At 39.9% G+C, this 27293-nt stretch overlaps 2 protein-coding genes across 3 annotated transcripts in view; both read left to right on the forward strand.

Moving 5' to 3' along the window:
• Positions 1 to 27293, forward strand: part of LOC125771996 (uncharacterized) — a 439681-nt gene that overhangs the window by 339746 nt on the left and 72642 nt on the right. The gene's annotated exons all lie outside the window — the stretch shown is intronic.
• LOC125771936 (protein suppressor 2 of zeste) overlaps positions 1 to 27293 on the forward strand; it is a 58290-nt gene that overhangs the window by 9326 nt on the left and 21671 nt on the right. The window contains exons 1-2 of one of the 2 annotated variants that reach the window (XM_049443132.1): positions 21587 to 22331; positions 23237 to 23869. In XM_049443132.1, coding sequence (XP_049299089.1) covers positions 23509 to 23869 — 361 coding nt within the window. In that variant the 5' untranslated portion in view covers positions 21587 to 22331; positions 23237 to 23508. Of the gene's footprint in view, positions 1 to 21586; positions 22332 to 23236; positions 23870 to 27293 lie in introns of those variants that run through there. The other variant, XM_049443133.1, reaches the window with a different exon arrangement.

The raw sequence follows: 27293 nt of genomic DNA on the forward strand, positions 1-27293 counted from the left end.
AGAAAACATAAACCTTTGAGCTGGATTTTATGCTTCCGGGCCATGGGATATGATTTTTATTCCCTTTCTTTATTGTGAAGAAATTTTTATACTATCTCCCCTTTTTTTTGGTTTATGCGTTTTGTTTTATTCCATTCATTCTTATATTAAAATGTGGTTTTCATTATTGCACTTAGCGCGGGAAACATTCTTTCCCAGTTCTCGTTCTTGTACACTGTGTTTTGTTACGGGATTTAACAGCTTCTTTTCGCCGGGGTTTTTGGTGTGATTTAAAAGAAGGTGGTAAAAAAAATAAAGAAAAACGACTTAAAAGCGAAGAACACAGCTAAAATTGTTCAGCGTCAGCGAAATTTGCAAGCAAAGACTAACGGATTGGTGGCATGGCGTGTTGGTTGGATTATGCTTTCCATACACAAAAAAAGCCGCAACATCGGATGACATTTCACACGAGCAAACGATTGGAGGCTGTGGAGGAAAATGGGTGCGAAAAAAAGGAAAACCAAACACAAGCAGGTTTGGATGAAAATCTACTCCTTCTAAGGGAACAAACCCCGGGGTGAGAAAAATGCAGAGGTTCGGAAAATCACTGTCCTTGGTTGGCTCCGTTTCCAAATAGAACTTGACGCCTGTCGAAGGTTTGCAGATGCTTGTGGAAGAAAATATCCAAGGGAAAAAGAGCCACTTGAACACTTGTGTGTGTGTGCACTTCGTACGTGAAATACACCAAAGAGAGAGGGTGTTGATTGACATGAAAACGTCTCCGAACGGTTTTCGGATGGAAAAGTCAAGTACTGCACGTGAAGGGTACTGGTGACTGTAGTTCCCATAAGCAAAAAGGGTGCTTACGTGTCACGCAACATTCGAATAAAAGCGAACGAAAGGAAACATATCACCGTGTGGAAAACATGGTAGAGCCCGGAACTAACATATGTTGCTGCTGTTGCTGCTGCCGTCGCTCATGCCTGTGGCAATGATTTCAAGCAGAACCAACGGATTGATAGAAGCAGGTGGTAAAACCCTTGCTTTTTCTTTTGGCGTGTGAAACTGCACCATGTACCTACTGGGTTTTCTTTTTTGTTTCCTTTGGGACAAATACTTCACCAACGGTTGTCAGCTACATTTGTTGCGTATTGACTTCCGTTAGTAAACAAGCAAACGGTATGCTCATGGTATGGTGAGATGATTTTTTTTTTGCTGATGGAGTATGAAGACCAAGTTGCAAATTGTTGACCAATTTAGTTGTTTTTTTTTTGGTTGATAAAGATAGGAAAAATAGTTTTTGTTCAGAGCAAAAATAGTATTGTAAGAAAAAAAGTAGAATAAATATTGTTTCTACTCTGCAATACTAATCTTCCAACATTACTGCAGGAGATGACCAGTTCCCATATTTATTGTGAGTTTATAATAATCTCTAATTATCTATTAATTTAAACAATCGAGATGGACGAAAGTGTGACCTGAACAATGTACTTAAAGGCTATCCTAAAAACAATCTGTAGCGCTGATAATTTATAATTCATCTTGAATATTCTTATGTTAGGCATTTTTATAAATTGTTCCGTATTACCACAACCAAAAGCGTGTAATACCAAATAATATGTATGGCAATCTTATACGCCATTGCCAAAGGAAAATGTGAAGTTTATAACTTTCCATTTTTTAACATTAGAACTACCAAACGTTTTAAGCGTTTTTCGTTCATGGTTAATTTTAAAACAATTTCCAAGCGGTGTTTTATTGTTCATTGGAGATACTGTAGAATATGTATGTAAAATTCTTATTTCAATTAGCTTAAGTTTGTTTAACCCAAAAAAATAATGTGATGAAAATGTAGAGTTTCCGTCAAAATGACTGGACCGTTTGTTCTAGTGCTAATAAAGGAGTCAAAGAGGGTCAAAGGATTGTTGAATAAACTATAGTCAATGAAAGTTAAAAATGGCAAGCCAAGACCTCTTGAGGTTGTAATGCCAGCTAAGCAAGAGAAGAATAAAATTATTCTAAATGATGTTGTAACCTTAAAGATCATCTCAAACATACAAAATTGGTCCGAAGTGAAGATCTTGAGTTCACAACATCATCTATGCTTGATAGCTGCAGAATCGGAATCACCTATTGGATCATAACGCATGAAGCATTTTCGGTGATGTATTGAAAGAAGAAAATCACCTGCAATTGGAAGTGATTTTAATATGCAATAAGAAGTCTTTTATCAATACGGCCAGGCCGTTCTACCTGAATAAAAAAGAAGCCTTTTAAACCCAATTTGTTTCTTTGTTTGCTGAGACTTTAGTCAACAGACTGAACTAACAAATTTGAAAATCCTCGTACCACCGAATCTGCGTAGATCACTGCCATTGTATCTAGAGAACATCGTTTGAAACGACGTAAATATTTTGTATAAAACGGTCGATTACTTGCAGGATATGAAGCTCTCTCAACACTAAACATTTACGTTAGTTTCAACAAATCTTCGTAAAGTAATCGCCAAACCTGCGTAACTCCGAACAAAACTCTGTCATTAATCCATGCGGACAACTATATCAGTGTACTAACTATCTCAATGTAATGCACCTAACGCTTCTAATGGCAAGTCCCTTTCGTTTTTTTTAGTTTATACAAATTAATAACTGCATCACATGATAACGTCACGTCCTACGCATATCGCTGCCAAATATTGTCAATGCACACATCTACGAAACCGGCGCCCATTGTTGAATGTAGTTAAAGAAAGAGAGAAAAAGGGCAGTTAAATGACACGTGCCGACAATTGCTAGACGATGGTAGGAAGAATTAAAGGGAAAAGAATACTAAACAACAACTAAAAACCTGTGCGCGTAATGATCCACGTGGCGCTTATTGACATTGTGCGCCATCAGTGCGATGAAGGTCTCGGAAGGTTTTGGCTATCAAAGACTGGTACGTTAATGAGTTCGTATTCCGATTGGCTCGATGTAATTTATTGGTCTTACACAATATCGATTGTTTGTGAAAGAGTGCGTGTTTGTGAACTGTTGCCGGAGATACTTTAACATTAGAACTACTAAGCCTTTTAAGACCTTTTTTAATTCGTTTATATATAATAATATTAAAGACTAAAGTACTTAAAGATTGAAGTACTAAAGAAAATATATGTAAAAATCAAGCAGTAGTATTCTTGAAATCTCTAAAATTACTGTTATTAACACTAAAACTACTGGACTCATTATTTTGACTATGATGCTTCATTTTCATCATCTAAAGCAGTTGCTATACGGCTTTTACATATACTTCTATTGTATTTAGTATAAATAAAACACGTTTAAAATCGCCTAATTCGCTATGTAGTTCCAGTGTCGAAAGGAGCTGTAGCAATGTTCGTCAGTTATACTCTTAAAAGAGTTCTTTTAAGTGAAATAATAATGTTTAAAGATTCAACAACTGCACACAAGGAAGCATTTAGTGATTCGAGAACAAAAAAGGGAAACACATTCGTATTCATAATTCCGCTGAGGATTATGCCCCACTTCAAGCATAATGCGGGACTCCCTTCCAATACCCTTTCGGGACGCTTTCATACATGTTTCCTCCTTTTCCTGAGCTCCAAAAAGGAAGGCTTCCGGAGTAGCAAGAAACGAAGCCCTGAGCATTCCTTTTGTCTACCCACTCAACATCACAAGTAAGCCTTCGTTGGGTTTCATGCTGTTGCTTCGAAGAGAGTAATAAGGTAAAACATGTTTACGTGAATATTGAACAACGTGTCCCAGAAAATGTCCCTACATCGAAATAGGCTTTCAAAGCCCACCGAACGAAATCGAACAAAAGCAACAAAAAAGTGGACATTTTTATCGACCGATGTGTCGGCTTAGCCCCGTGCTATAGGAAGAATCGTATTCTACTGTGTAGGCCTTGGGAAATATGAGAGCACAAGTGATGGAGAGAAAAAAAGCCGGGAAAGAGTAACAAAAGGCACTAGCGAGAGAGAGAGAGAGAGAAAGGGAGCGAGAGAGAATGAGAATTGATGGAAGGATATTTTCCACCAGCTTCACCACAATTTTCCTCCGCTATTCTACCCTACGAAAGTATCGAAGTGGAAAGTGTGCTTGGGGATTTCTCAAGGAGGCTTTCAACGAAGGACTTCTCATCCCATCTGAACTTCCGGTTCCTGTGTGAGTGTGTGTATGTGTGTGTGTGTTTTTCGTTTTTCTTCCGTACCTTGGTTTTCTGTGTGGATGGAAGGTTTGCGTGTGGAAAATTCAGTGGCCTCCATTTCCACGGTTTCGTAACCGTTATGAGTGGGAATTTGTTTTCTTCTTTTTTATCACCAAGGCCTCGGTACTGTGGGCTGTGTGTAGGTGATTGCTGGATACAGTACGACGAGGGAAGCATTGTGAGAACGTCTGAATAATATATTGCCGTATTCAATTGATGCCTCGTTCATTTTATCTGAATATTTTACCGCAAAACCGTTTTACTTTGAAAGGAATAGGTTCGATTAATAATAGAAAAAAACTTGAATACACAAGTGAAAATAATTTTCTCTTTGAAAAACTATTAGAAATAAAATTTTACGAATTAATACACTAAGAAATAAAGTAATTTTGAATAAAGAAAAAAATATATAGTAAACGTTCTGAAAATTACGCCACAACGATTTAATAAACTCCCAACTCGTCACACTATCATCGTCAGCATCGTCCTTGGCTGCTCGGAACTGGGACGTGTTTGTCTTTCCGCCTGTGCACACGAAAACTCGGCAAACACGGCTCGGTTCGGTGGAAAACTCCCTTCAGTTTTTCCGTTGTCGGTCTTATTTGAACACTTTAACACGTATACAGACACACACACACACACAAGGTTCAAACAGTCGCCCCACACACCCGGTAGGCACACGCTATCCGCTCGAGGCCAATTTTCCATCCACCACCCCCCTGATGGAACGGTGGGTGCAAGTGAAGGACGAATGATACTTCCTGCTTTCCTGCTCGCTCCCACTGTCCCAAGGACACTGTCACATTTCGTTTCGCAAGCAAGTGGCTCGACACAAACACACATACAGAAAAAGGGCCCGGTTAGTGTACGGAGGTGACACCGTAAAAGGAGCGTACAGTACGTAGAGAACTCATTTTATGCCCCGGAGCGGATCGGATTGAAATTTTAATAAAATTTATGATGATGACACGATAGTCTCCCCCACTTCCTGTATTTTCCGGGTGCCGTGTTGATCGTCCTTACCACACCGGGTTTGGTTTGGTTCTGATTTCCTGCCCTAAAGGGGGCCATACTGCGGGAATGAAGAGGTCCGTTTTAAAATAACCTCTCAACCCATTTCTCATAACAAGGGGTTGGGGGGGATCTGTTTACCCTGAAGGGGAATTTTCACAGGGAATATTCGAAATGGGATGAGAACAGTAAAAGCTTCAACCATTATTACTTGAATACCAATACACCGCACCGGAATAAGGAGCGTCACGTAAATCACGTCGAATGCAAAAACCCGATCCGAGCACCGTTCGCGATAAGCGCGATAATTATCGCCTCCCAGTTTACCATAGGCCCGGGGTGCACATTCCCAATGGGGAAGGGAAAAATATTTCGGCGGAAAAACAATTTAACACCCAACAGCTTCACCGCGGATTCTGTTATGTTGGAGGCCATATTTTGCTGTCGCCTGTTGTTGTGTTTCTTTATTCCTGCCAATGCACACCCATCGGTGCATAGATGCACCGACCCGATGGTTCCGGGGTTAATTAATTAACATTACACCTGTCGACCTTCGAGTGCGTGTGCGTGTTTGTGTGTGGACGGGAAAATCGAAACGGTAGGACACATCGGTCCCTTGTATGTATCTCTCCTACCTTGGTGACACTAATTAATGCCCCAACCGTACTAACGTATCGTTACGTTTGGATGCATTGAATGTAACCATGCAGGTTGGTGGAGAACAATTTGCTGTAACGAGTTTGCCCTGAAATATTTTTGTGGATTTTCAATGCTTTTTTTGTGTGTTTTTGCTGTTCTTTGCAAATGAATAATGTATTTCCATTTCGCACTTGACACATACACACACCTGTTGACGATACGATACGGTAGTTACCGAAGAGTTAGAGTTTACACAGCAAATGATATCATCCAGGCACACCAGGCATGGAAAGGCTGGAGTTTTGGGGATCGTGTCTAAATATTTGAATACCGGTGAGGTGGTTATTTCGGGGTGGGCGTTTTGGATTTGTGGTCCCGAATGTTGCTCATCGGGCGTGATGAAGTGTAGTAATGATGCATAATTAAGCTGAGCATGATTATGATTTATCGGTTAGTGTCAAGTGGTGATTAGTGTCATCGTGTGGCGATGGTATTTGTTGTATTTTTGGTAGCATTAGTAAGGTTAGGTGAAGCATGTTGATTAGCTGGATTTAATTCATGTTTCTAAATGGATTTAGGAGATGTGGAAAAATAATACCCAAAAAAATGGTAAAGGGGTTTGAACAGATTCTAGAGGAAGGAAGAAAGTATGTTAACAAAGTACATAAATAAAAATGTTAACCCATCAAACAAGTACCTATTGCCTTTTCTCCATTGTCAGACAATAATTCGTCCAGAATGGTTGTTTGTTCAAATATGTTTAATATTTGAGAGTCTCATGAATGGAACCAAACAATTAATTGACAGTAAAGTAAATTGAAAAAAAAAGTAAAAGAAAAATTCCAAATTGAAAAAGCTTTTGCAGTTGGGATTCGGGATTCGGGCGGGAGCAACCGAGCAAGCACAGTTTTATGTCTTTTGTCAGGTTTTCTTAGAACAAATTTTATTATAATGACTTACTGAAGTCACCAAGCCACGATTTGGTCCTTGTCTACCATTTCCAAAGATTTTGTTTAACTCATTAGTTTTATTGAATATTTTACAACAAATATTTAATAACTTCCGTCAGTGTTTCGACGCAGATTTTTTCTCTTTCATAATTATGCCATATATTCCGAATTTCTCTAAAATTCTTGACTCTTCATAAGAAGAGTACATAAGTACTGCGTATGATACAACCCTAAACAGGCCCAAACAAACAGATAATAAACCATGTGTCAGCATACTTATCTTCTCGCCTGAAACGCAATGTAATCCGGCATTTGTAAGGTAAAATTTGAATTCCAACCTCAAATTGTATCCTTTATTTAGAACTGGGAATCATTTGTCTCAAAGCTTATATTTTATATGAGAAATGAGTTCATCTTTTAAGCTGACAATGAAGTAAGGAACAAAAATAAGTCCTTCAACCCAACCCCAACCATAATCAATCTCAGATATTTGGAGAGATATGTTTCCGTTCTGTACGCCGTGAACATATTGGATCGGAGTAGGGTATGGAGTGCCTACATTATCCTTCGACAGGCTTCGGATCGTTACCCATATCAGTGCAGTATTGCTACATACACTGACAACAGAACTAGAACAGAACAGAACTAAAAATTCTTATATCCTAACAAGCTATTCTATCGAATTCTGGGCGTATTCCGAGGTTTTATCGCCAGAGAAGAATCCCCTGAAAGAAACCTAAGTATTAGTTAACCGGATCGCTTGCCCCGATAGGCTTACTTCAAATTTCTGCTAAGGGACATCAGGCATTATGAGTGTATTCCAAAGCTGTCCGAACCAGAATATAAATCGGCGTTTTTCATACAAATTTTCCCTGTAAATGTAATGTCAAATAGAAAAAACGAAAATTAATTGAAAATTGAAAAAATTTACACCTTTACACTTCATAAGCCTAATGGTGTTCCTTTTTTTCAGCATTCATTGAAAAGAACATTATTTTTTTACAAATTCCTACCCGTGTAGGAGATTTCTTTCAGCCTTTTTGTTACACCGAACTGTGCAGTAATTTAACACTCCATTAAAAATCAAACGTTGCATGGTAAGAGACGGAAGACACCCGTTAACTGTTAGCCCCACTAAATCGGATGGAACAACCTTACCCATCCCCCATTACCCGGCACTTGTTGATGAATATTTATTTCCATGCATAACTTTCACCGTGGCTCTCTCTCTCTCTCTCTTGTTTGAGACTTTACTTCCGTACCTTGAAACATCCTACATTCCTGAACGTCCGCAAAAAAACAGCAGACAGATGGCAGAACGATTGTCACAAAATGGGCACTGACAGAGAGGGAAAAACAAGAATCACATCCAGAAGGACGAGTAAAATAATTCTATTACCTCGACAGCTTCTCCACCACTTGCTCCTTTTCGTTTGCTCCCGGTCGCGCATCATTCATCGGGTCGAGATTGCTGCTCGAGCTACCCTGGAGAGTCCCGGGAGTAAATTCCATTCAATGCCACAGTTTTCACCCATTCCTCAGCTTCAGCCTCAAAGTTTTGCAACCCACTTTTGGACGAGGACTTCCGTTGGCAGGATGTGAATTTTCCCGCCCGTTAAGGGAGATAGAAAATACTTAGAAAAATGTAAAATGAAATGAATGAAAAAAAAGGAAAAAAAAACGGGGAAAGGCATTTAAGGATAGTATCTCCTCGCTTCTCCAGTTTCTGCTACGGTGGCATTTGAATTCGTTTAGTCTACTGCTTTCCTGGTTCGTCTTTCATGGCCACTGCGGTTTGGTCGGTACTGGTGAGGCCAGGTGAACATAAATCAGAGCATGAATATTAATTGAGTTTAAAATTAGTTCCACCCGTAGGGAGGTTCTTTCACTTTCGCAGGATACTGGCTCATTTTTGCACTATTTCCGGTTGCTTTTTTCTTGCTTCTCGCTGGCCACCAGAACTGAAATGACAAATACCATGCACCGTTGCTGAAGTGAATGGTACAAATAGAACAACGAGAAGTACAGATGGCCGAAAAAGGTGACCGAAGTTTTCAACAAAATTAGCGGATGCATTTCAGTGGTGTTACAGGAACTGGGAAAACTTATTTGCCCAACCAACTACTAAGAGAAGAATGCCAGTATCCGGTTCTGCCAGATAACAAGCAACAAGCTCTTCCCTACCAACGGAGATGATTTATTCCATTCGATTACGAGATGGAATCTTTTGTTGCAAAACTTTACCACACCTTTCCGAGGAAGTTCACGTCCACCATTCAAGTTGATTGTGGACAGGTAGAAAACTTTCCATTCCAAGAACATCTTCCGCTGGGGTGTGGGTTATAGACGGACAAATCGTGCTCGATTCTTATCCACCAGCGTATGTACCGACGGCTGGGCAAACCAATTCTTGGCAGAAATGAAAGAGTTTTCCATAATCGTTTTCCCTTTGGCCAAAGGGAAATGGTTGATAATTATGTAGATTGAGCCAAATTAGGACACCTTGTGGTTGACATGGGCTTTGCCCACAATGTGGTTTGCACGTAGAAGTGACAATTAGGGCTCAATGATTGTAATTTTTCTCCAAGATTGGTCCTTCAACCATTGCTTTAACTATAGGGACTTTAACCAGTATTTTAGTCTGATGAAGAATAGAACATTAGTTTTGTTCAATTGTTTGTTTTGCCTTCTGGTCAATAATTGGACGATTGTGGAAATCTATCTATGGGATATTTTAAATATTTATTACATATTTTTACATTAGATGTCGTTAAGTCAAGAAGAGAGCGATTAAATCATTCGTGAGAGATTAAATCAATCAACACCATTACTCAATTTCAATTTCAGTCTTCCAAGAATTCTCTGTCCCTCTAGATGGTCTAGGAAAACTTCAAGAGTTTAGTAATTCTAATGCTCAATATATCGGAGACTAGCAAATCCAATCCTTTGTATCTAATCGTTTTCGTTTGATTGTCACTACAACTTCTGGAAGTCATGGTCCAGTATTTCTGGCTTTTCATTTCTATAACTCCGTTTACGGAAGAAACAAAATTTGGATGGGATTTGATACCGGGAACTAGTTCAGTGGATATTGTCACTATTACCACTAAACCACTCAGATGCCTTCACCTAATCAATTCTTTTGGTACAAGAACCTCAGGAAATCTTACTTTACAATTTATGGCTATTGCCTGAGGTCTTCATCTTCAATTCTTGGAATTTATTTCCAGATAAGCAGGACTTGTAATGTAAATGTAAATGTAAAAAAAAAATTAAAGCGTTTATTAATCATTCGATAGCAAAGTACATGATAAATAGCAAAAACGATTTATTACTACAAAAATGCTACGGCAGTGAACATGCCACTCGTCCATATCAATCCCCTGATGTTAAACGATGTTCCCCGATATTGCACATCCATTCGAAAAGGGCAACACTAATGAGCGGCGCCATACAGCAACCCGGTCAGTCACACAAGGTCATTATGTACTTCTTCCCATCCGCGAAGGTACTGATGGTGCCGCGTAGCCACTATTCGCGAGCCAATTTCCAAACGATGCAATCCTTCAAGGCGGACGCTTCGCGCTGCTGGGAAACTCCCATCGGGGGTCACCTTAGGCCTCGTACGGTAGCATCCCGAGATGCTTACAATAGTCCGTGCACCGATTCCCCTGTTACGAACCGTCATGGTCAACTAGTTTCGCGTGTCGTCGAAAACGATATGCACTATTTTGTGCAGCGCAAAAGTGCATCGCGGTGCAGCGCGATCGGTCCTTTTAATGATGCTCCCGGGCTTGCTGAACCGGTGCACTGGGAGAACACGATAGTACGGAAGGCAAGACACGTTCATTAAAATAGGCAAGCCGGCAATGCCTGGTTTTGCTCGGGTTTAGCGACATTGCGATGCGAATCTTTTACCGTGGTCGGGTCATTCTTTCCCAGCGGTGCTTGATGATGAGAGGAGTATGATATATTCCCTCGGCGACAGGGAACCCGTTGATGGGCCTAGGCAGGTTCGGTCATTTATCTACTCGATGCACGCACCGTTCACTCGTCGGGGAGGGTTTTGAGAGCTCAAAGAGATAACAAGTCCACGGGCGACAGAAAAAAGGAAAAAAATGCCTCGATTTAGTCTCATGTCCGCTTCTCTGTTGTATGAGGAGGCTTTCGCTGAATTGATTCCACACGGAAACGCTGCTAAAACGGTTGTGAACGATCATGATCTACCGAGGGTATAAATATGAATCTCACACATGTCCGTACGTCTCTCATGCACCCGGTGCTCCGAAGACAACATGAAATAAATAATATTATTTGCATAAAATCGTCTTTAAGAAACTGCTCGAAAAGGTTACAACGGCCCGGTTGGATCGTGCATACAAACGTATGAAAATCAAACACCTTCACTACGGAACAACAAGAGATAATTCTTCCCCGTTTAACGTACGCCAAAGCGTCTAACCAAAGGATGTTGCCGGTGCCGTTCAAATTCAATTACTTCGCGCAAAAGCTCTCTTCGGTCTTCCTTTTAGATGTATGTCCGTTTTTTGTTTTACCCAGTGCGAGGAACACTAGAGTTCGTAGAGCAAAACCGAAGGGCAAAGTAGAATCGAACGAAGACCGATTTAAAATGAGGCTTATCGTAGGTTTAGCATCAATTCTGATTCTCTCTCCCCTTACAGGGCACAGTGTGGCGAGTGTGAAGGGCTAGGGTGTGATGTGGCTTAAAATTAATGCATCCCCCCCGAATGGGGTGTTGGGGGTTGGAGTTGGGTTGGTGTGGTGGTGTCAGTGTCTGCCTCCCTATCAACGTGATCTCGGTCTACACACTGGTTGCTAATGAAACTGTTTATACCTGTCGCCGCATTTCTGTGCCCGTATTTGAGCTGTGCGATGAATTTGCAATCGTTTTAAAAGCTATTGTGTTGTGGAAGTGAAGCAAACCGATTAGCATAAAAGACAAAACCACCCATTAGGGATCATTCCTTACGAGTATGGAACCGTTCCGGAATCGGTTTATATGACAGCGGACAGGAATTATTCAAATTGTGCCTCACCGTGTATCGTTCTTAAGAAGAGGGAAATTTTATATGTTAATCAATATTTTTTTGGTAAAAAAAATGTTTATAAATAAAAAATCAGTTTATAATAATCAAAATTCTTTATTTCATTATTAGACTTTTTTTTGATAAATAAATTTATCATATGTGTTGTCGCCCATTCTGCCACAGTTTCGTTCACTACTGTAGTATGAAAACGCCCACTTCCAACACTGTCCATGCAACGGTTGAGAAGCGTTGCTAGGCCGAAACTAGTTTGCTCTGCAAGCGCTCTCTGCGTTTTTTGCGTCTCGTCTTATCGTGTATCCGAGAAGACCGAAGAGATAAGACAGACAGGACACAACAATCTCCAGCATTACGTGTCCCTCAGCAACATCATCACCACCAACCAACCACCAACCGCTGCCGACTATCGATGGTCGAGAAGATGCTGCCAAACAGACCGGAGTTCAAACTGCTTCTTCATTCGGGGTTTCTCTCTGGGTACGGATTCTTATCGCAAGAACACCGCCCGTCTTCCAGCTTGCCCTGCAGCACCAAAGCGGTCATAAACTATGAGCCGAGTGTGTTCCCTTGGACACACATGACTTCCGATACTGACCGTACCGATATCGTTGCGCTTGCCACAAACAGAAATGAAACGAACGGAAACTTGATCTTTCCATCCGGCAATGGGAATGCAATCTTCCGAGTTTTCGAGTTCACTTCGGAGTGCATTGCCAGCACACAGCCAAACCCCGTGAACCATTTTCCCATCGCTTCCCCCCCACTTGCTGATGGTGGTAAATTTGATTAAATTTCCAAACTAACGTGTACGAGATCGGTGTAAGATGATGGTTTCGTTTCGAAACGGTGCAAGCTATCTTGCGGATAGCCTTTCGAATCTTGGCTCGTTTGGTTTTTGTTATTCGAAAACAACACTTCATAAAGATAGTGTCGGTTGTGGGCCGTGAGTTGGATGGAGAGAGTGTAGATTGGTGCCGTAGTCATGATGTAGTCAAACGGTTTTATGCTATCGTTTTATGAAGCGAAAGCCCTTGGAGTTTTCATTACAGAGTACTTTCGGGAATAGGTAAACGTGGTCGGTAGCAATCTTTGTTGTTTGAAGGGATAAAACGAGCGTTTTGTACGATGAAGTTGCGCTTAAGCTGTCCGCTTATTCTGTTGTACGCATGTTGCACAAATCGATAGGAGAAGAAACTGCAAAACGGTTTTTTTGTTAGCTAAAGCACTATTTAGTCATGTTAATTAAAGAAAGGCTGGTTTGTATTTAAACTGATTATTTAACAAATAAAACTAACTAGAATGCCAATAACATCAAATGACAATGAAGGCTTCAAAAGGCGAAATGAATTCCACCAACGAATCGCCAATTAAAGAAATTTTGTTGAGCACAAAATTGATAGCGTTATCAGCTTAATTGTAGCAACCATGACGAAACGAGACAAGGCGTTTCGCTGGACACCCCGTCCGTATTGCTAAAAACTGCTCGATTTGGTTGAACTTCGAGACCAACTTTTTGTTCGTCAGACAAAGCTAAGCTCATTTTTTACCATATTTTCAATTTATGAAGAAAGTCAGGGAACGTTGCAAAGAAATTCAAAGACATTCAAAGCGCCTGTCATGAATTTAATGGATTGTTGTTGATTTAAAACTTAGTCAATTGAGTTCAATTGCTGAATGAATATATTCTTTCAAAACTTTCTCAGTTACTTCCAATGTATCGAGACGAGTAAAACAATAATGAAATACGCTATACGATGACACTCACAAGGAGTAGCTTTATACAAAGCAAATTGTCATATTTAACCGTTATATGTTTGAATGTAGACGAGCATCAAGTTTAACGAATCAGACTGTCCACACCTAATACGGTCACGGGCTGTCTTGATTAAATCTTGAGACCTACGATTACTGGGCAGTTCAGTAAAATAATACGGAGTTTACAGGACAGGACGAACGAAAATGCTTTGTTGAGTCGTAAGACTGCTTCCATTGGCTTCAAAATAATAGTATAACAGATTCTTAGGTAAAATCTTGTCAAAAGGCATAGCGTCTCCCCTGAAGAAGTCTGATGGCGAACTGCGTATCTTTGGGCAGTGTTATTTCGATGTTACAGATTGGGACTGAAACAATACTCGCGTCCTCTACGCTTTATCTTTCTAACGAATATAAAGAGCTGTATTGGCGAGGAACTCTTTGATCATTCGAAATATGAAGCCTAGCATTTTAATACTAAGATTCATCATGTGAAATCTACTTTAAATTGCTCACTTGAGGACGATGTAATTGTAGGAATCTCCCAAATCATGCTCCTACAGATTCCTTTGCCGAAGTCGTAAATATTCATTTGTGTTTGTCGGAAGTTTGTCCACTTTATGGAACAGTGTAAAACATCTAACGACCCACATGTTCCTCAGACGCAACTAAGAAAAATTATTGGAAAAAAGAGAGTGAACTTGTTGTCTAAAATGGAGGAGAAGTTAGTCGAAATAAACCACAAAAGAGCTGACAAAATATGACGGTATTTATCTTTTCATCGTTAATTTCTAAAGTCTTGGCCAATATGAATTGTAAGCTGCTCAGTAGAATGTTGTGAAATATTTATTGAAAATTAAATATCATTAAATGGCGTGAGAGCTTTAACATATTTAGCGTAAAACTGACTAAAGCTGAGTTTTTATATTGAACCAAAAACACAATATCAAAATAAGAATGTGAATCTATGTAATTCTGAACACAAAGATGGATTATTGTAACAGCGGAATATATTGGAAAGGGCTCGTTGATATTGTGGCAAAATTCCCAAACATTCTGCTAGTGGCTTTCTAGGACTTTGATCGGGCACTGGTTAGACATGTGCCCTGGTCGTTGTAGCACAAGAAAAAAACATATACGAAAAGTTACCAATAATTTCGATGAGGAATATATCTCCATTTCTTCAATCAACTCAGTACAGTCAATATTTTTGGTACCGGTAGTTATCATATGCATTTTACACCATAGTCTACCTGTGATAAAATATGATTTTTTTACCTCGAAACAAATACTTCAAATCCTTCCAATAGTTTCACAGCTCCTAAAACAATTGACTTGTTCTACCGAATCGATTATCCATGCAATAACTGTTTACGTTACCTTCAACCGAATAGTTGACGAGCTGAGTTGATTTATGCACCAAACAAACGTAACCGTTGAAGCAATCCTCAAACTTTGTGCACATCTTCATCGTCCCATTTTGTCACATCGAAACAATGTGCTGTGACGTGCAATCGCTGGCGGAGGGGTATGTACGATAAGCGGCAACCAAAAACCCTGCTCGTGTGTTAGTACCATAAATTAACGCTCTGTCAAATGCAATCCATGCAGGCGAACTGCTATAAATCGTAGCTCCCGACCAGCCTTGAACCTCCGAAGCTTCGAGCGACAAACGACATGCAACGAGTGTTTGTGTTCCTGCAGTTTCGAGCGTACGTAAAAAGAAAGAAATCAAGTGTAGTGCTTGCACACGGGACGAGTTTTCGGTGCCCGAGAAGTTAAATCAATAAGCGACCGTCGAGCAGCAAGTAGCAGCAGTAGAAGCACCGGAATTCGTTCTTATCTGCATGCATTGCATTCTGTACATCCACCAACACCGCGTGGCACACCCAATGGCACTTTGCTCATCGTGCGACACCGGCGTGTCTGTTTTGGATGAATACCTTGGAACAACAAATTGCAATTGAACACACACACACACACAGATGTGCAGTTGGGGTGGGAAGGGCACATGAATGAAAAAAAAAGAAACCCGAACAGAAGCACAACGCAGTGCTGCCCCACACGGATGGATGAAGTGCAATTGCAATTGTGTGTGTTGGCTGTGCGCGGGTGCATCGACGAGCACCCGTGTCGCCGTACCCGGTTGTTATTTGAGCAGTTGCTTTGCCAACTGGCCTGTTCCCTCCGCCTTGACACTTGCCTTCCGTTCCGTTCCGCAAGAAAACCCGAACGTTCGACTGGAGACGATATTGAAGAGGTTGATGCGGTGAGTTAGGAAGAAGGGAAGAAGGAAGGGAGAGGGTCACAAACGAGTGCAATGTGTGCAGTGTTCGAAAATGCATCACAGTGCGCAGGCGGAAGCGTCTGGTCGGTCAGTTTTGAATTGGTTCTTTGTGTTCACAACAGCGCTGTGAATCATCCCTTGTTTCGGTTTGCTCGACGATAAGTCACGACGTTCACGAAGATGCATTGTTCCTGCAATGGAAGACGGGACCTGACCGTTGGTGCATCGGATGCAAATGACGTGACGAGTATTTCTATCGCTTCTAGTGACAACGAATACCTCAACCAAGTGTATGTTCTATTTAGAAGCATCCGTGTTGAAGTGACTTTTTGGGCTGTGAAACGCATAATAGACCTTTTTTTTATAGCTTGCGCTATGAAACTGAAACTGCACGCAATAAAGGCACTTTTGTAGAGCTGGAAATCGTAAACTTGCTTGTTGTGAGTGTTTGGTGAGTGTTTTATTTATTACCTTACTCATCACCATTTGAACTGATCCCGTAAAGATGAAACCATTGGAGTTTTTCGGTAACGAATTTTGTTGTCAAAACAGTCGTCTAAGCGGCAATACATACGAAGGGGGATAATTCCATCGATATTGGAGCCAAGGATTAGCAAAGAGTGGTAGAATAAACGAAAAATAATTCAATAACACCAGCTTAAACGTTGTTTAATAATGAACCTTAATCGACATAGATTATTTGGATTTTAGAACACACTTAATCCACCTTTGCGAACCTTTTTTGTATAGCTTAAGGAAAAAGATGGCATTGATTTAAATTAAACAGAGTGTTTCAATGATTTTGTAGGTAAAATTATGTCTTATAACGAACCTTTTAACAAGAAAAATAATGAACTTGTGTTGAATCAATAAAGTTATTTGTTTAAAACCGTTTGATTCATTACTGTCGTTTCAATATATATGAGAGAATAGGTAGGCAATTCTATTGTCATGAGGAACGTTCCATTTCCGGTTCCAAAAAGCTGAATTCATAAGCAGTTGCTATTTATGGCATAACAATCAATTAGTTTCTGTCGACCATATACAGGTTTGGATTTACGTTTTGCCAGCGATTCAGGTGAGATTTGATCATGAGATTTCTTAGATGGGTTTGCTCACCAGACACACACAAAAATGAGGTGTCAGGTCGCCTATTAGTTTTTAAAATTATTATAGCGGAAGTAAACAAGTAAGTCAATAAAAAAAAGCTTTTTTAGGAAGATAAATTGTGGATAACCTTATTCAACTATTGAGGTTGTTGTTTCGAAAATGCTTAAGATTATAGCCAGAAACATATGTAGGCAATACACGACGTATAGCTTCAATAAAATTAAAATTTAAAAAAATAAAATAAAACAATATATAATAGGCATACAATTTTAGAACGTTAACTTTTAACTTGAATAATTCGGGTGTGACCCGGTAGGGCATGTGGTAGTGACATCGGTTCCACACGACAGAACTGAGAATCAACTCTCATCAACCTTCCGTAGCAAGGACTGACTGATTATCGGGCTACGTGTTAAATATGAATTTAGAATTATTTCATAATTGAAGCTCAATATGTTAAGTGATATTTAGCATTAGGTTGGAGTCGAAAATGTCATGAAAAGAACTGAAATTCAAACTGGAATTGTGATGGGATGTAATAAATACAAAACCAAATATAGATATACCTTCAAACACATAGCCATCCGGTAGTAGAGTAACTACGAGGCGATTAAATTCATTTCCCGCAGTAAACCGATAAGCTTCCATTCTGCTGCAAAAACATTCAAATTACCTTTTGCATTTATGTACTGTATCTCATTCGATAAAACTGAAATTATTTTATCGTTATAAGTATCGTTATAATTTTATCGTTATCGTTTGTAAACTAATAAGGTTTAGTAAATTAGGTTTTAATTTGAAAAAAAGTGATACGACCATGTCTGGCCAACTTCTAATGAAACAATAAATAACAAAGAACAATTTCATAATAAAAGAAAATTTACCTTATATATGGTTTACCTGTGTAGGAAACAAATAACCCAAGCAATTGATGTGAAATCCGACTATTTGTTAAAGTTGGAAACAAAATTTTATGACGATATTTTGAGAATCTATTAATTGGTACTGATAAAATATTCACTGCAATCAACTGCATCTACTGTCGTTCTTTAGTTAGTCGTTCATATCTGTTAGTTTTGAAGGCACGAGTGGCTCAAATATAATTTTGAAAGCAAACAGGATAAATAATCACTCCGTTTGTATTATTTTCATACTATTTAGTTAATTTTCAAATTTTATAACATTTCGTTACTTAGTGTTTCTTTTATTCCTTTCGATAGATGAACTAATTTATCACTTTGAAAGAAGATATTTAATCGTCCTATAATAAAGTGATGAGAATACACGAACATCACTACGCAATTTTTGCCGATATCCATTTAATACGGAGTTGCCAGTTCCACAATTTCAAGTTCCACAAATCCCACAATTAATTAACAAAAGCAGATTTGAAATTAGGCATATTGGTTAAAAATCGTTTAGCCTTAGCTGTAAAATGCAATCCAAGGGTTCTTAAACATCGTATTGATGAATCATATAGCTACGCGGATCATCCGAAACAATACAACAGACTTTATCATCTGTAGTCATCAATATTTAATCAACATCAAACAACATGACTCACAAACTAATGAGAGCATCCAGGTCACACTGCATCAACAGAGGCTAAAAGATGCTTTTACTTAATAATTTATAGCGAGGATTAATGGAAAACATAAACTGTCGGGTGCAGTAAGAGGATGCTTAAGCCATGAAACAATGCTGTTCTTTCATCGAACACAAGAACAGTATTTTATTATATTCTTATTCTACACAATGGTTGATCATTACAAAACCCAGTAAAAGGTATGTCTGTTGGATAGTTGGAAAATTTCAACGAAAACGTGAAAAAACGCAGATTTTCTTGACAAATCTGATTATTTATGATCAGTTGGTTGAATTGAATTGAAAAACGGTTCTTCATTCAAACCAAAAAAGGTAATTTTAAACATAATTGTCGATTGAGAGACTTTGTAGCAAACTCCCTTTCGACATTATAAACTTATCTCGACGATAAGTAGATAAGATAATACAATTAAGTATGGAGTTTAAATATGTAAGCATTGGGCTGATAATGCTTCATTTGTGTTAATAACAATGATAGAAATGATGGCCCTTTTCATGTTTTTAATTGAATTTTTCCTCGTAAGTTGCAGCTATTTTTTAAAAATATTCTTCAATATGATGGAAATTATGTAAAATTACTAAGTGGTCAGGTTTTCGTCCGGGTACGAACAAATTCAAATGAAACATTACGATGTCCGCAATTTATAGATTCAATTACATTTCCAGAAAATGTTTGAATCAGTATCTGTGTCTTTGTCCCAAATTTGTCCTAAAATATGAACACTTACGGCGAATGGAAAAAAAGGAAACAGTATAACCATGATGGGTATATTTTAATGATATCAAACACAAGTAATTCAAAGAAAATTATATTCTACTGTCTTTAGGCTTCTACTGTACAAATAGCAGGGCTAACGAAATAACCTAAGATTACATTTTAAATCAGTAAAATATATTTGTTGATGAGATATTATATCCATAATTGGGCCACCTATCCTATGATGTTGTGACACTAATACTGTGTTTTTTATATTTGAATTTTAATGGTGTGGCAAAACACATTTTAAAACGTGCCGTCGTAGCTGTAACCATTTGTAACCATCCAACCGTAGCTGTAACTAGCGTGGTTGATAAACAAAGTTCAGTTTTAGTAAGTTAATTGAACGGCCCATCATCAATGATGGCAAGCTTTCGAAGCTTGCTGGGAAATAAAACTATATAATTGGTGCCTCAATCTTCGGACGTACAAAATTTCTGTGCAATTCGATTCGCATGAAAGCAGATTGGCAGATGAAGTTGCCGTCTTGACAATCAATCTACGACGAATAAAAGCATAACGGTGCGGAGCTTAGGCATTTGCTGATATCATCGGAAGTATGGAACTCAGGCTCATCGATGTCGAAGCCCTTGCCAGTATCATCTGTTTCCGTAAATCCAAAAAAAAAAATTTTCCGTCCATCCAAATCTAACGAGCTGGGCGGATCAAAGAGCAGTCACCGTTTTCAGATCTTCGAATTGCGAAATTTGTACAGCAGTTTCATGATTTTTTAAAGAGTAAAACAGAGCAAGAAGAGCTCATTACTATCACAAAAATCGTTAGTATTTAAACAATTAGAAACATTCATTACAAAATTACAACTTTATCTGAAAACATCCTTCGTTTCGTATTTTCGTTTATACGACCGGAACAACAACTTCACCCTATTGCCATTTTTCTTTTCTACGTACTGGCTGTAAAGCTTCCTTTTGTTTGAAACCGTAAGAAAAATGGCGTCCTTTTACCGCAAAGGGACAAAGAAAGCTTCCAGCCAGCAAACTCTTACCCTATTGCCGTATTTCGAAGGGTGCGCCGCATCGTATGATTTTGTTCCACTCTCCAGCAGGAAAGCAAAAGCAACAGCAAATCCATCGAGAAACACTCGTGGTGCGCCGGATACAGTTTCCGGCGTTATTTTTTTTTTTTTGTGTGTGTTTTTGGCCATCGAAAGGAGGGTGAATATTAATCGATCTTCTTGCTTTATGCTGCCTTCTAGTACGCGGTTCGAGTTGATGTTTCGGTTGCTATACGTACGAAAACAGAAGTTTCCGTTTGTTTTATGATCTTTTTCTTGTCTCGTGTGCGTAGGGGTGTGTTGGTGCGTGTACGGTTGGGAGACACACAAACAAGCTGGATATCGTTCACAACTACAGCGAAATCAAAACCGGAACCAGACGGAACGTTTGTTGTATGAAGTTTTGGGATAAAATTTCAAACAAGGAAAACACAGGATGGCGTCGTTTTAAAATAGCCTGCTACGTTTCGGAGAGTTTCATTCCCACTGTCAGCATTCATTCTTTCCAACCGAGTAATGGGCTGTGAATTTTCCCGCAGCAATTAGCAACCTTTCAAGCAAAATGTCAACTTAATTTAGCTTGTAGCACGGGACAAATGTTTCCAGGGCCTTTTTGGGTGTATCGTGAAAAAATGTTGCACGAAATTTTCCACCGAACGAACGTTCGGTCGGTCGGTTTTGTCGTACCGCTTCGTGTTTATCGATTTTCCCATCCCAGCAACCATCGTATTTCCATCCATCGTTGTGCATCCCTTTTCATCATGAACTAGCATTGAAATTTTCCACTCATCCTAGCTCGCTCTCTCGCACGCACAGTTAATTTCCCTCGATGGTTAGGAATGTTTGTACCGTAGCAAAAGAAAATCCGTCCCTTCGGATTTCCGCACGAACAGTACCGGGGCATTACGCCACCATTGCCATGCTATGCTGCCTGGTGCAGAGAGCGGACAAGTGCGTCGCTTATCCCCGATTTCTTCGTTGCCCTACCACCTCCAGTATCTGCACCCCATCCCGGGGTGGTCCCTACATTCCGAGAATCTCGTGTTGGATTGGATTGATTTTTCAAACCCGGTTCACCCGAGATGTTTGGTGGCGTTTTTGGTGGCCACCAACGGACACGCGTCGGCGCAGTTGCGCTGAGACCCGCAAACGCGTTCGATGTGCGCTCGGGCACAGTTATCACGTGTTCGTGGCACGTTCGGGCGTTCGGGTTGTTCGGCGTTCGGTTCATCGCCATCATCAGCATCGTGATCATCATCGTCATCAGCAGCCGCCGTCGTCAGCAGCGCCATCGCACACCTTGGGAGGCTTGTGCGTTCGGTTCGCGGCATTCGCGCGTCAGTCTCGTGTCGACGGCGAAGAAGCGCGAAGGTCTGTCTCGGTACCGGGCACACTAGGTACGCCATCTGTGAAAACGGGCCAGCCAGCAGGGTCACAGTCGTGTTGGAAGGGGGCAGGGCGGCGAGGTGAGTGTGCGCGACGCGAAAAACCTTGCCATTGTGTTTGTGTGCGTGTGAGTAAAACGAGTTTTTGTTACTCTCGCTCGCTCTCGCGCCTTTCGTTGGTTTGGTGTACTGTGGTGGAATTTGTGTGTGCGTGAGCCCTATTTCGCTCGCACTCGCTCGTAGCAGGGTTTGCTTTACACAGTGTGCTGCGCGTGTGTGTTTGTGTGTAGGGCTTTTTTGTAGGCAACATCTAGCAACCGTAGATTCGATCTTGCCTGGTAGTGGAGCACCGTGTGTTCGAGCGCACGCGTGCCTATGTGTGCGAGTGTACACTATACGGCGGGTCTGTGTGCGTGCGTGTGTGAGTGAGGGTTGAAGTACGCGCGTTAACAGTGCGAAGAGAAATCTCATCCCCCAGTGAGCGAGAGAGTGAAAGGGGGTGGATGGGCGAGCAATGTTCGCTCTCTGTTTCACCCGTACGCAGTGGTTGATGTACTCTGTAAGCGGTAAGTAGAGAACACCCTTAGCGCATAATCCTGCATCGCAATGCAGCAGTTTGTAAGCAACGTTTACTGCAAAGCAGGGCCACCCTTTTGTACACTTTATTTTAATTTCACCGCACTAGTATTGGTGCGCCGGTAGTACGGCACGGCTCCAATGTTTTCGTGGCCCACCCACTGAATTCGGGAGGCTGCTCCACAGGGTTTTACTTTCTCATCCATTTATGTTTTTTGCTGTACGAGTGTGTGTGTTTTTCATTGCTCTCAATAAAGTTGAACCTTTTTTCGTCTCATGATGCTGCCTGAAAGTGGCAAGCGTAGAGAAGAAGGAGAAGAGTAAAAGGAAAAAAACAAATCATCACGCAGAATGATTGGAAGTGTACATTTTTTGAAAACAAAACAAAAGCAATGATAATACAAGAAATGCGAAGCGTTAGTAAAACTCATAAACAAGCATTTGAGAGAGAGAGAGAGCAAGAGAAAACGCAACATGAAACGCGAGAAAGAGAGTGAGAAAGGGAGATTTAAGAGAAAACTTTCTCTTTGCATAACTGTGCAAGTTTCTTGTTTTGTTTTCATCAACACGCGGTGTTTCTATTTTCCTAGGGGTTTTGTGATTGTTTGCTATTTCAATGAATGTTTTATTGTTTTACTGTTGCTTTTTTTCTTTCAAGAATCAGTTTTAGAGAGAGTTCTATGTTTTAGTTTATTGTTAAGTTGTACTTAGTACATAGTTTTAGGTTTTTATTTTTTAATGCTTTTTTGCAATTTTCCAATTTTTTATTTTTTATATTAATTTTTTTAATTTTTTTTATATAAATGCATAATATGTATATTCATTTATTTGAAGATTTCTTTAATCAAAACTAATGTTTGTCTGTATATCTATTTCTCTTTCTTTCATCTTATAGGTGTATTTGAATAAAGTAAATAAATCGTTTTTGAAAAGATATAGAAAATCACTATACATTGGATAATAACATGTGTCCATAAACAAGTTTAAGTATATAGATGTGTGTGCTTGTGTGTAGTTTATGCGTCTGTATGTGAAGTGTAATTCCACAGCACACGAACACCCTAAGGAATAATAAGGATTACACAAACGCTAAAGGATTACGAAACCACCCACGGTTCGTAACGTGTGGCCCGTATTTGCAACAGACACACATAAAAAACGCACGGAATGACAAGTGCTGCAGCAATGATAAGCGGTGGTGGTGGTGGTGGCGGTTTTGTCGAGGGAGGCACCACAATCCGGCCTAGCCTGAAGGATTCACGGACGAGCCTTGTGCCGACGCCAGAGCACGCCGGCAGCACCAGGCGCAGCAGTACGCGATCACCCTCGTCCTCTTATTCGTCCACATCACCGGCCTTGCCTATGGCCGGTATGATGATGCACGAGCCGGAACGCATCCGAAGGCGCGGTTCGGGTGCGGGCGGTAACAAGCGGCGGCGCGTCAAGGACTTCAACGACAGCATAACTTGCACCCTCTGCAATGGCTACCTGGTCGAGGCGACCAGCGTCAACGACTGTTTGCATGCATGTGAGTACACTTGATCGGGGGTGCGACACCGGGGTTTGCCTTGGGTGTTTGCTGTTGTTGCTCATCAAAATTCTTGAAGGGGAAGTTCCGCAACCAAAAACGCGGAGATATTTAAAATTTAATTAAGGATTTGTGCTCGTTTCGGTTTGTGCAAAGCCAGCACAGCCGCATTTGTTAGATTCTATAGCTTTGCCGAGCATAAGATAGACATTTTTATTTTTAAATTACTCCTCTTAACCTATTTGGTGAGAGGTGGTGCGTGGAAACAGGTTGGGTGTGAAATTTAATAATAATATATTTATTCCTGTATCATAAAGTGAAAAGTTTAAATGCATTTTTGCTAAAAGAGCAAACGAGTTACATTAGATATTTCAAAACGACTTCTTCCTAACATCAATTTGCTGATGACTTGCCTCAAAATTTCCTTGAGGAAATACGTTTAACATTAATTTGCATCCCTTCACGAGCAACTCTTATTCAATAGAACATGAGGAGGGTGTACCAATACAAATAAATTTCCAGGAGCAAACACGGGAAAAACCCCTTCCATAGATTTTAGATGGCGATTAAAATAAAATAGTACAAAATCTATTCTTATAAATTATTTAACTATTTCAACTTTTCAAGTATTGCTTTTAAATATTATTTGAATTAAGCTGTATACTAAAAAACGCTAGATCAAACATTTATTATATATTCCTCTTTGTTTGCCCTTCCTTCAGGTGAAATTGTTGGGCAATATTGTTCAAAATGTTTCAAACAGTTCCCGAATACTCACACTTGCCAGAATGATTTAATTCGGCAAATTGTTGTTTAATTTCCCACTTCCCTAACAATTCCAGTCCCACTCCCGCCGCAAAACCAGTAGCTCAGCTTTTAGTGGATCATCGTGCTGGAGCATAAATATGTCGTGATACGAGGCGAGGTGAAGCTATAAAGCAGGGTACTGTGGTACATGAATGGCCACTTTTATGATTTTGCATAACCGGAAAACCAATAAAGTATCGATTGCTGACTGTATTGCGTTCCCGACCCTTTTCCCGATATTCCTGTTTAATCCTTCTGGTTGGAGTACGGACCCCTCGCCGGTGTGTGTGTTTGTGCCACCAGTACCGTAAACGGTCAAATGGTTGAATAATTGATAAAGACGATTTCAAACATGAAAACCAATTCATTCCCATTCACCGGAACACTCGTGAAAAAGTTAGAGTTCGTTGACACGCGGCATCCCCGAGGTTAAAATGTGTTCGCGTCCGAATGGTTTCATCACGTTAAACCGAATTATAACATCATTTTTGTATTGGGTCTACAATAAAGTGACCAGCGTTTTTTCCACAAGATGACATCATCGGTCAATCCAAACATTACGCAGAAAATCATCCTCTGCATATAGTGGGATCAGAAAGATGTCATATATTAGGAACTGCTTCACAGTTGGTAGCGAATTCGAGCCGACTTCATTCGTTTCAAGCGAGAATTTGAAGTAAAATGGTATGTTATTACACTCAACAAGAGTCAGTAATTTTCCATCTCGACAAACGTCTCGGTCAAATGTCACAGACTCAGACAAAAGCTGTCTGAAGAACACGGGATGGGAAATACTATCTTATCCGTCATGTAGGCTAGACTTGGTACGATGCATCTCTCTCTCTCTCTCTTCTTGGCTTTAACGACCTCACAGGTCACGCCGGCCATTCCTGGATTACTAGACTTATTTTACCACATGGTCCGGATGGGATTTGAACCCGGTCCGGCCGTGTGGACCGGCGCCGTTTATCACATGCACCACCGGGCCGCCCCATCTACTACGATCGTACTAGGTACGATGCATCTACTACTTGTTTTGATGTATGAAGAACTCTCATAATCGAATTCTTTTCTTCGTCTTTTTTGTCGAAGGGATCAAGAATTAGCTTCTTTAGAACAAGCAATCATTAGATCACAATAAAGAACAAATTTTTTGAAACAAAACGCTTGGAAACTTACATGCGTACCCAACATTTTAACAAACCCCAACAACCATAATTTAAGCGAGATTTGTTCCTTTCCCTTTTGAACCATTTTAATATCGCCAAAATGAATTCCCCAACTTCAGGAACGAATTTTTCTAAAGACTCTTTAACAAATTAACCTTCCAAACGGCTTAATATCGCAGCTAATTGATGGCTGAGCCAGTTTTATGATTCATAAAGTAATACCGTGCCATGGCTGGGATTCGGTCGCACACCGTTTTTATAGACTCGGATTGTTGACATTAACTGAGCGCGACATAAAACTTTGACATCTGCTTCACATACGCCAGAAATGCGTACGTTCGTGTGAGGGCCAATTGTCACGGAATGGCGCACTGCCTTATCGGTGGAAAAAGAGTACTCGCCACTCGGAACTGCAATGGATATGGTTGTGGTTTAGCAATAAGAGATGATTGTAGTATCGTAGCATAATTTTATGACAATTGCAATTAAATCAAATCATGTCATTCAGCAAAGAAATTTCTGCAACTGTTTTCCAATGTTGTTGTCTATTCTTATGTGTTCCACCTTATGTTCGAGAGAAGAAGAACAAATGCAAAATAGAAGTAACAGTCCAAAAATAATCCTTCTTTAGTACATTCCGGGTAGCGAACACATAAATTAATGTATTTCGTTTCCCTTACCTTTTACTACACATTCAAATTCTCGATGACAGGCCACAGTTGGGAAGTGTTGTGGTTCGATCCTTCTGTAATACTCACAGCAAACATACTTCCCACACTAATGGGTTTTTAGCTTTGCCACGCACACGGTTTGGTACTAAAAATGGGCGAATCGAGTCGGTGATAAATCATAAACGAGCGTGAAACAAACATAAACACTTCGTTCTTCGCTGTGTTTGTATTTGTTATGTATCTTCTATGCGCTTCTTTTCACAGCTGCCGCGATTTTTCTTTAACGGTGGTTTATTGTTTAGTTTGTTTTTATGTTTTTACAGTTACTTTATGTTAAGAGTAGGGTAGAAAAAGGATTAATTCCTTCTTCATCTTTGTTTTTTGCTATTTTTGCTATCTTTCTTTTTTCATCGTTTTCTACTCTTATGATTTATTATCATCGATTGTTGTCCATTTTAAATTATGCTCCATGCACCAAAATCTCATCATTTCTAATTTTTTTTTTACAAAATTGTGTTTTTAGTAGCAAATTTCGTTTAAAAAAACATACCACAATCTTCTTATCCTACCTTTTTTATGATCCATCTTTAAGATATCCTTCGATTTACGCTCCCGAAAAAAAGCATTTTACGCAATAAATTAATATGGAAGGTCTCACGTCCTACTTTCTGACACCGTGTGGCTATGCATAAGATTTAGCTGGAAGTTTTGTGGCATTTTTTGTTCGTATATGGAAGGTGAAAAGGAATCCATAAATGACGACCGATGGTTGATTTT

This window comes from Anopheles funestus, chromosome 3RL, assembly GCF_943734845.2.
Source record: "Anopheles funestus chromosome 3RL, idAnoFuneDA-416_04, whole genome shotgun sequence".
Classification (NCBI taxonomy): Eukaryota; Metazoa; Arthropoda; class Insecta; order Diptera; family Culicidae; genus Anopheles; species Anopheles funestus.